A 10503-nucleotide genomic window follows, 5' to 3' on the forward strand; every position below is an offset into this window, starting at 1 on the left:
CAGGCAATAAATGATCAGAAGATGTATTGTAGCTGGCTTTCCATATTTTATATTTATGAGGAAGACCTTTGGAAAACAGCCCAAAGAAAGAAAAAAAAAAACCAGCTAAGAAGATCCAACCTCTCCTTTGGCACATAGATCTAGACCTGGCTCAGATAATTGGGAAAAACAACCATTGGGCTTCCATGAAATTAAGTATGATGCATCGTGTAGAGAGGAATAAGGAAAAATGGGCCTAGGAATCTGGATTATAGATGAAGGGGGCAAACTGATTTTAGCAAAGTGTATTTCAGCCCAATTTGATTAAGCTTTCATGGGCGAGGAGGCTTTGGCAATGAGGATGGTTTTATTGTTTGGCTCTTAATGAAGGATTAGAAAGAAAAAAAATTATCGAAACAGATTGCAATGAGCTGATGAAAGTCACCCGTAAGGAAAATAATTTAAGATGTAATATTGCTCCCATTGTTTTGGATATTCACCATTTGACATCTTATTTGTATTGTGTGATTTTGTTTGTATTTTGAGGTAGGTCAACCATGTATCACACCACCTAGCGTGGAAGGCCCACTGATTGGTCGTCTTCAGTTCCTTTGATCGTGGAGTTCACCCTTGTCTATGGCTTTAAGCTCATCTTAAGATGGTTCACCCTTGTCAAAAATATTGGCTTTGCTAAATCTTAGAAGGTTAACAATTTATCTTAAACTTGAAATTAAGAAATACATTTTTTCTATAATAAGAATATGATATATGCCATATCTATAAATCATACTATAATAATATATATGATGGAACTATCTTATCAAAAATATTAATCTTAAAATAAAAATTAAAAAAATGTCAATAATTTATCTTAAACTTTAAATTTAGAAATACATTTCTTCTATAAGAAGAACATGATAATTTTACCATTTTCGAAAATCACACTATAATAATATAATATATCAGAAAAATATCATAAGACTACAAATTAATTAAGATACGTATGTATAGATGTATAGATGTAGCACAGTAGCAGAAGATAAACATAGATCCACGTGTTTAAAGAAAATAATATAGATAGGTAATAGTGATATTTTATTTTTTAAGGTATAAAAAATAGGGAATTTTTCAGTTCTACTCTAGAGTTACTCTTAATATCACCTCGTGAGTAACTTAATTTACCAATCAAACCATCTATTACTAATATTGATAGTATCAATTAGTTTTTATTTATGTATATTTCAAATATTAACGCACAATTTGGGTTTAAAAACATTACCATTGATATATTTCCAAATTTAGGAAGATGAAATGAGTCCGGATAAAGTTTTTGATCAAGATTATTCTTGTGTTTTTTTAAAAGTTAATCTTACTTTCATCAACATTTAATGGTATTTTTCTAGCAGTAGGAGGTGTCATTGATATATTTTCATGCTATAGGGTGTTTGATTGATTAATTGAATAACTTAATGAATAACTTTGGTTTTAAGGGGTTAATTTAAGGGTTTGGATTACCTACCCAATAGGTTAAAAAAAAAAAATAATAATAATAATAATAATAATAAAATCAATGGAGACAAATAAACTCATATGACACTTTTCTACTATATAATAGAGATGTGACTCATTTATGAATGTGATAATATTTACTAGAAGTGGGATGACATTTTTCTGTCATTTATTTTGATGTTTCTTTTAGGCTTACACTTGTACTCCATCCCCATGTTCTGGACTCTTCGAATAATAGGTTGATTGTTAGCTTCTAGAGTATAGCCTCCTCTTTCCAAGTGCCATTTTGAATGGTTGTTGCCTTCTGTCTCTCTCATCCCCTGTTGTTTTGCCTTTTTTTTGTTAACTTTGTTTTTAATATATTTATTCATTATTTATTCATTTAATTTTTTTTAGATTAGAGGTGAAACCATAGTGAGTCATGCATTATCACCATCCACATTATATGTTGAATAAGTGTCACAATAATACATACTTCTTCTCCCTAACGGAAAGGTAATCTGGACTCTAAAGTTAGCAGATGGTATTTGAAAATTTCTCTAATATTTTTCTTCTAATGAATCCATCCAAAATATAATGTTGAGATGAAGCAATTGTATCAAAAAAAAAAAAAAAAAAAAAATTTACACTTATTTTCTAAAAGAAAATATTATCTGCTAGCAACAAATTAGTGATGCTCTTTTTTATTTTTATTTTTATTTTTATTAAGAACTTCATATATATTCAAATGGAATGAAAATATTAATGCCACTATCGAATGGGTGCGAACCCAAGACGTAACACCACTGGTATAGAAACGTGATTTTGTGAAAGTCAAAAATCGCGACCCAAGTCAATTGAGAGCGTGACAGCGTGGCATAAGGGCCGTGACAACGTGGCATATGGGCCGAAAGTTGTCACGGACGATAACCTGCCTGAACTTCATCACAGTATTCCACCGGGAAGAAATAAAAAATAAACAAAACCCTCGTCACCATACACGAGAGGGGTCCACCGCATAAGATGCATTCGTTTTAAAAGTGTCGGCGAGCAGGAACGCAGAGTGAGAGTGTAGGCAGATCTGACGGAGTGTTATGCAAGTCTCGTAACCATCGATTTTTCTTACCGTTACCGGAAACATGAAAAGTTTCAGCGATGGAGATTTCTTCAAAACTCCACTGTTCGTGAAGATATTAGGGTTCGCTTTCATCTCGTTCGGGTTCTTCTATCTTGGCATGCATTGGTCCGATGGCTATCAACAGCTTGTTTTCTTCAACAGTCGACAATCAACTGGCGATGATCAAACCCCCTCAGTATCTATTTCTCCTAATGCCAACAAGGAATTCGATCTACCACTTCTCATTAGTAAGCAGACCTACAATGTTACAGATACAACGCTTCCTTTGAATTCAATTCCGCCTGAGAATCCCCAACCGTCTGATCCGTCACCGTCTCTCCATCCACCGCCACCGCCGCCACCGCCGCCGCCGCCATCTTTAGAGAGATTAGGGATTGTGGATGAGAATGGAACGATGGTGGAGGATTTCGAGATCGGTGAATTTGATCCTGATATCGTTGAGAATTGGGGGAACGATACCGGAACCAAAGAGAGTCAGAGTGTGAGTTCTGGTTTTAAAGTTGGGAGATTTGCATTGTGTCCGCAGAGCATGAGAGAATATATACCTTGTTTAGATAATGTCGAAGCGATTAAGAAGTTAAAAACGACAGAGAGAGGTGAGAAGTTTGAGCGGCACTGTCCTGGAGAAGGGAAAGGCCTGAATTGTTTGGTACCGGCGCCGAAGAACTACAAGACTCCAATTCCGTGGCCGAGAAGCAGAAATGAGGTGCTTTCCTATATCCTCAAGCTTCTATTTATTTTCCTTGTTAATTCGAGTTAGAATCACTAGCTGGTGTGCTGCTTTTGGTAATTGGAATCAGTGTATCCCATACGAGTATGCTCTATGTCTTAAGTAATAGCTGGATAACGTAAATGCATCTGGACTTGTTTACAAGAACTGGTTGGGGAAATGCTGTTAGAGCTTTTTTTTTGGGTTGGCTCCTTAAATTGCTCTGAATTCTTTACTCTCTCCAGCTCAGTGGAGCAATCATGTCGCATGCCATATCCTCGGACAGTCATTGTAAAAAGATGTGAAAACCCATCGTTATGCATGCATTTTTATATTAGTTCGTTTGGGCCAATTCTGACCGTTAGCCGTTGTTCCGTGCCGCCTTTGTTCCTTTCCCCTCCAAGGTTAAAAGGAATTTCATAACTTTTATACCTTGCTGAATTCCTGTTGCCATGATGAGAATTTCTGACGTTTGTCCACCTTGATTTCCGTTCTTTAAAACTATTTCCTGTATATTGAAGCATCTTACAAATTTATATATGTGGACAATCTGGTTATTGCTATATGACGGACTTCAGTTGTAAGTTTTATTAGCTGGAATATGTTTTGTTCTAATTTGATGTTTGCTTGCTTGATAATACTGTTGAGTAAAATATTATTTTCTGTACGTGATGGATTGCCTTTTGCTTTCTGGTCTTTTTCCTGAAGCTTTTACTAAGATAAATGACTATATTACATGCATCAATAGCTATGTAATGACTATGTTTAAACTCTGTGGTTGAAATCACAGGTGTGGTTCAGTAATGTACCCCATACGCGGTTGGTTGAAGACAAAGGTGGTCAGAATTGGATTTCAATAGAAAAGGATAAATTTAAATTTCCTGGTGGCGGAACCCAGTTCATACATGGTGCTGATCCATATTTGGATCAGATTTCAAAGGTTTGTTTTATTTTAGAATTTCAACATGGTTAAGCGAGGAAGCGCTTTGTCTTTTTTTTTCTTCCTTTCTTCCCCATTGTCTTCTTTTGAGTTAGGTCTCATTTTCTCGCCTGAATAAGCAGATGGTTGCTGATATTAAATTTGGTCATCATACTCGAGTTACCTTGGATGTTGGGTGTGGAGTAGCAAGCTTTGGTGCTTATCTTCTTTCACGCAATGTGATCACCATGTCCATAGCTCCAAAAGATGTTCATGAGAACCAGATTCAATTTGCTCTTGAGCGTGGTGTACCTGCCATGGCGGCAGCTTTTGCAACACATCGTCTTCTGTATCCCAGCCAGGCTTTTGATTTGATACATTGCTCAAGATGTAGAATTAATTGGACCCGTGATGGTATGTTCTTACGTCTTTCATATTACCGCCTAGTGCAAAAAAAAAGAAGATAAAATAAAAAGCTAAAGAGCTCACCCCTTTCTATGCTTCACTCTTGCTTGTCCTTGTTCCTTGCATTTAGAATTGCTCAATTAATTTACAGTCCTTTATTTTTTTTCATTTGGGGGGAAGGGGGAGGGGGTTGTTAGTGCTCAGGTTGAGAACTATTTCAGATTATTGATAGTCCAAGGATTACACAAAAGTTGAGAAACATTTTCCTTATGTTGGCATATTCTATATGATTTCTTAGAAAGATATTTAGCATTTTTCCATCTATTAAGTCTATAAATCAAAGAACTGCTGTGCTTTTGGATCTATTTAAGTACACTGGAAGTATCCACAGCTCAACTTCTTTGTTCTTTATAAAGGTAAACAAGATTGTATGTAGGATTTTGTGGTCTGTAGAATTTCATTCCTGATCATCTTTTTCTTTCTTTCATTTGTGAAGATGGAATTTTGCTTCTTGAGGTCAATAGAATGCTTAGGGCTGGAGGCTACTTTGTTTGGGCAGCTCAGCCAGTTTATAAACATGAAGACAGTCTTGAAGAACAATGGAAAGGTACTATCATCTCATTTAGGAAGGTTCACATTTTTTGTTACAGATGTCCTATTCTGTATCAGAAACTGTCACCACACCAGTAATGACAATATTCTTCTGTCATGTATGGGTTTTGAATAATTTGGGAAACTACTATGATGCTTCTCAATTTCAAACTTCTTCAACACTATGGGCTTTGGACAGTTGCTTTGTTCTACTGCTATAAAGAATGATGATAGTGCCTTTATTTTATTCACAGAGATGGTGGACCTTACTGTTCGTCTTTGTTGGGAGCTTGTGAAGAAGGAAGGTTACCTTGCTATTTGGCGGAAGCCTATGGACAACAGCTGTTATCTCAGCCGTGATTCTGGAGCCCAACCTCCGTTATGTGATCCAGATGATGACCCAGATAGTGTTTGGTATCTCCACCACCTTATTTCTTTGGATTTTGTATAATGCCTCATGTGACAATTTCATTAACTGATATTTATCATGAGAGAGAAAAAAGGAAAAAAGGCAGGAGTTTGCAAATAAAAACTCCCAAGTGTTTCCCAGTTTTTTTCTTTCTCCAATTCTTTCTTTCTTTTTTTAAATACTTCCTTGGGTGACACTATATCAGTACATAAGGACCTGCAGTAGTAAAGAGAAGAAAAGAAAGAGAGGATTCCACATTCCACCCAAGGTCTGAGTATGATAAGATAACCAAACCATGGGAGTTGTGGTCTTGTTTATATCAAGTGAAGCACACAATAGCTAACTAAACAGCTGGCATACTCAAAACTATACCCCAAATAACCCCTGTGAAGTGTGAACATAAAAATATAACATAGATCAAAACCAGTGGAAACAGAGACTGCACAGCCTAACACTTATAATAGCATGCCTGAAGTTTGAATAATTTTGTATTTAAGAAAAGTTAATTAACCTGTAAGGCTGTATTCTTATCGAAAAGAATCCGGTTATCAAGTATCAACAAGTGTGTATGTTAGGTTTTGTTGATCTCTTTATTCAGGAGTCAGGACTTTTAATGTTCATTATTAGGGAAATAGTAGAAAGTATGGACTGGCTGGGAAAATGCTTGGGTATGAGCAAAGGCAATTACTTTGCACATGTATGCCAAAGGTTAGGACAGACTCCAACGCTTGTCCTTCCTATACCCATCTGCAGAGGTGAGACTAAAACTGGGTAATGGGTTTTATTTTATTTTATTTTTTATGTGTTTAGTCAGGACCCTGCCAAATTAGAAAAAGGGAAAGCCCAAAATATTACCTCATTTGGACGTTCCTGAGTTGTTTAATAACCGTCTTCAAAGTTGAAATCTCACAAAATTAAAACATCAGACTTAAATTCTGAAAGGGAGAGTACAGTTCTTAAATAGATTATTTACAGTTCTTTAATTTTTGGGAGTTTTTGATTCAAGAGTTGTAGGTCCAGCTACAAGAGGTAAATTTCATTGTTTTTCTGCTACTTACTAGAAGAAGAAAAGAGGTCATAATGAATGTCAAAGAGCATTCATGTCTGACTCCATACAGATTTTAGACATCGACATTTATCGGAATTGGGGTAGGCTATTCCTACCCGATTTGTGAAGCCATGGGACTGGAAACATGATACACTGGTGGTGTTCCTTTCATCTAGAATCTGCTGTTATTCATCAACGTTGAATTTGATCTCATATTAATATATCTGGTTGACTATGCAAAGCTTATGTCTTTAATCTAAAGATATAATTACCACGCATTTTTGTAGGTATGTTGGTCTGAAAGCATGCATCACTCGACTACCAGAGAAGTCAAATGAAACAAATATCCCAATGTGGCCTGCACGCCTGCATACACCACCAGATAGGCTTCAGACCATACGAATGGATGCCTATATATCTAGAACTGAACTCTTCAGGGCAGAATCAAAATACTGGGCTGATATAATTGGAGGTTATGTTCGTGTTTTACGTTGGAAAAAACTGAGACTCAGAAACGTGATGGACATGAGAGCTGGGTTTGGAGGGTATTCTATTAGTCTTCCTTGTTTACTGTCCTTGTTGCTTATACATTTTGAAATCTGCAGTTGCAAACTATTGTTTTCTTTCATTAAATGCATAACTGCATGTTGACCTTTTGATGATCATTTTCTTCATGCTGCGCAGATTTGCAGCTGCTTTAATTGATCAAAAGATTGATTGTTGGGTGCTGAATGTTGTTCCCGTTAGTGGGGCGAACACATTGCCTGTTATTTATGATCGTGGACTTATAGGAGTAATGCATGATTGGTATTCCCCAAGCTTCTTTATGTTTTAAGCTTTTATAAAGTTGTTTCTGTAGTTCAGTATTGGTGACTGTTGAACAGGCAAAAATGGAGTAAACAACCATTAGATGGTTGGTCTCTTGTTATAAATAATCCATATTAGACTATTAGCTGTTGAGGGAGAAAAAAAGGCTGTTTTAATGGATTTTAAATTCTGAAGAGGTTCTAAGTGCATGAAATCTATGCAAGTACCTTTTTGTCATAAACTGTAATATTTTATTCATGCTGCAAATTACATTGAGTTATGGCTAGTTTTGAGAGGCTCCAGGAAGTAGGATGGCAGTGAACTTACCCAGTATTAGCTTTAGGTATAGTTTACCAATTACAGAGTCTCTTACATGATGTCCATCCAAGGCTAGTGTACTACATAAGTGATGACCTCTTAGGTTGTCTTATGCCAGTCTGGTCAATGAAATCACCATTCCTTCTACTGTATTTGCTTGCAAGGTCATTAATATTATGCTGAATGACAGATTGTGTATTGGATGGTTACATCTCCCTTCCCTTTGTGGTACATTCACAGTGCACCAGGTGGCTGCACTATAGTTTTCTCTATAAATTCTTACTTGGGCAATCTCTCTTCAGGTATTTGCCAGTCATTGGTTGCAGCACACCCGGTTGCTGCACCTCAGTTTTGTTAGTGATGTTTAGTTAAACTATCCCTTCTGTTTGTAGTTAAATGCAAGGTGTAGCTTAGATTTTCACTCAATCCAGTACCCAACAAGGGGTATTCCTGTTGGATGCCATTGCGGGGTCTGGGAGGGTCATGATGTACCTGCCCCAGTTCTCGAGTTCCCGTAATTTGCAGGTGTGCATTTCATTCACCTATTAGCATCCTGGATGTATCCAAGATTGTTGATTATATTTCCTGTAGGCACATCGATTGTCTTGTTGAATTATTGACACTCTTAAACTATTTCTGCTCAGTTTTTTGTTGCATGCAACACTATGAGGTGCTTGTGTTGTGATCTCTCCAACCTCTAATAGTTATACGCAAATTGTTAACTAAGTGGAGCCATCCATTGTTTCTGGTTTTTACTGCAAATTAATTACAATGTTTTGGCATAACCTAATGCTAAAAAACTTCTTCAGGTGTGAGCCGTTTGATACTTATCCAAGAACTTACGATTTTTTACATGCAGCCGGTCTCTTCTCCATCGAGAGAAAAAGGTATCTTCTAAATCTTCAATTTCTTTTTTTCTATTCGGTAGTATTGCAGGTTCAATTTCTACTAGCTAAATAGTTGGGAATCAGGAGTGTCCCCAGAATCTTGGCTCAGGAGGGTTTTTAACTTGAACAAATCACCTCTTTTTAATGTATGCTTTCAGGTGCAACATTTCCACAATCATGCTTGAGATGGATAGGATTCTGAGACCCGGGGGGCATGTATATATCCGTGATTCTGTATCAGTCATAGACGAAGTTCAGCAGGTTGGGAAGGCCATGGGTTGGCGCACCTTGCTACGTGACACATCTGAGGGACCACATTCAAGTTGGAAGCTCTTGGTGTGTGATAAACATCTTTTGCGTGCTTGAATGAATGGAGGCTCATGAAGTCAGCTGTCATCCACAATGACAATTCCAGGCATTAACTAGCAGAATCAAAGTAATACTGCCCAAACATCGAGTCTCTGCTGGGACAAGTGGTTACATCAAAGCCATTCCCAGTCAACTAAAGGGCTTCTCCCATGGATCATCGAGTTAGATCCTATGCAGCAAAAAGCATGTGTATCAGTCCTTTTTTGTAAGTTAACAGGAAAAGGTGAATGCAAGTCTTTATTTTTTGTATTCTTTTTTTTTCTTTTTTCCCCAAAGAAATGTACTCGTAGATGAAAGTTATAGCATCTTTAATTTAGCACCATACTCGTAGTGACTAACCCTCTTTTCTGGCCCCAGTTTTTTCCTCCGAATTCTGTGATCAAAGTTTGTGCATGCAGATGGTATCATGGTTACTGATTTCATGTAGTGGCCTCTGAACTATGGTCTATGTAACACCTCTTTTTTTTTGGTATGAACATGACATCCTGTTACAGCCTTTGACAACCAACTGCAGTCTTCTACGAGAGAGAGAGAGAGAGAAAAAGCGCTGCAGCCTCAACCTTTTAGTGATAGATTTCTGGCCCAGGTTCTTCTCTTTTTTGGAGGTTGTGGTGGTGGGTGGTGGGGAAGGAGAGGGAAGGGGTTGGAGAAGCTCTGAAAACCCGGAATGGCTTGTTTGGATTGGATTTTAGGTATTTGAGAGGCAACAAAAGGGTATGTGCAACAGCACAATGGACTCCCTCCCCCTCATGGTTTCTATAAAATTAATTCTGATAGTGTCTGTAGTAGGATATCTGGATTTTAGGTATTTGACAGGCACCAAAAGGGTATGTGCACCAGCCCAATGGACTCCACGACATGGATTCTATAAAATTAATTCTGATGCTGCCCGTAGTAGGATATCTGGCAAATCGGGCTTAGGTATTGTGATTAGAAATGAAAAAGGCCACATCTTATAGGGGAAATGATCTCCGATGGGGTTCATTGACATATTGGATGGGGAGGCAATGCAATTCGTGCAGCTCTTCAAGGAGCTTTGGAGTTGGGTTTTGCAGAGGTCTTGGTAGAATGCAATAACATGGAACTCATCTCAATTCTAAATGACAGAAATTGCAGATCCAGATTTTCTTGAGAGCAACATAGAATTCTATTGAGGTAAAAAAATGATTAAACTTTTCTGTGAACGTTTACTCAAACATTAAAAATAAGTTTTCTTGACCTGCTGAAACAATTGCCACCCAATGAGGAGATGACTTCCATTATGTGGACCCATTCTTCTCCTCGTCCAGCCAGGCTTGAAAACACTTACTTGCCGCGACACGCCCTTAATAGGGAACCCTTTACTGGCATGCAGATCATGGAGATGTGGGCTGAAAATAGAGTATAATCAACTGGTTTCCATGGTGGTGCTCCAGACCAATTTTAGTTAGATGATC

The 10503-nt window shown here is 37.4% G+C and overlaps 1 protein-coding gene across 1 annotated transcript; it reads left to right on the forward strand.

Annotated features, from left to right (window-relative positions):
* Positions 1-2483: 2483 nt before the first annotated feature.
* LOC149027252 (S-adenosyl-L-methionine-dependent methyltransferases superfamily protein) lies at positions 2484-9612 on the forward strand. The gene is made up of 9 exons (XM_089160916.1): positions 2484-3311; positions 4105-4254; positions 4377-4647; positions 5135-5245; positions 5484-5643; positions 6974-7231; positions 7371-7493; positions 8621-8698; positions 8857-9612. The coding sequence occupies exons 1-9, from the start codon at positions 2607-2609 to the stop codon at positions 9062-9064; spliced, it is 2064 nt and encodes a 687-aa protein (XP_089017042.1). The 5' UTR covers positions 2484-2606; the 3' UTR covers positions 9065-9612.
* Positions 9613-10503: the final 891 nt, after the last annotated feature.

This window comes from Hakea prostrata, chromosome 1 (genome assembly GCF_041222555.1).
Source record: "Hakea prostrata isolate BN-2017 chromosome 1, UWA_Hpros_2, whole genome shotgun sequence".
Lineage (NCBI taxonomy): Eukaryota > Viridiplantae > Streptophyta > Magnoliopsida > Proteales > Proteaceae > Hakea > Hakea prostrata.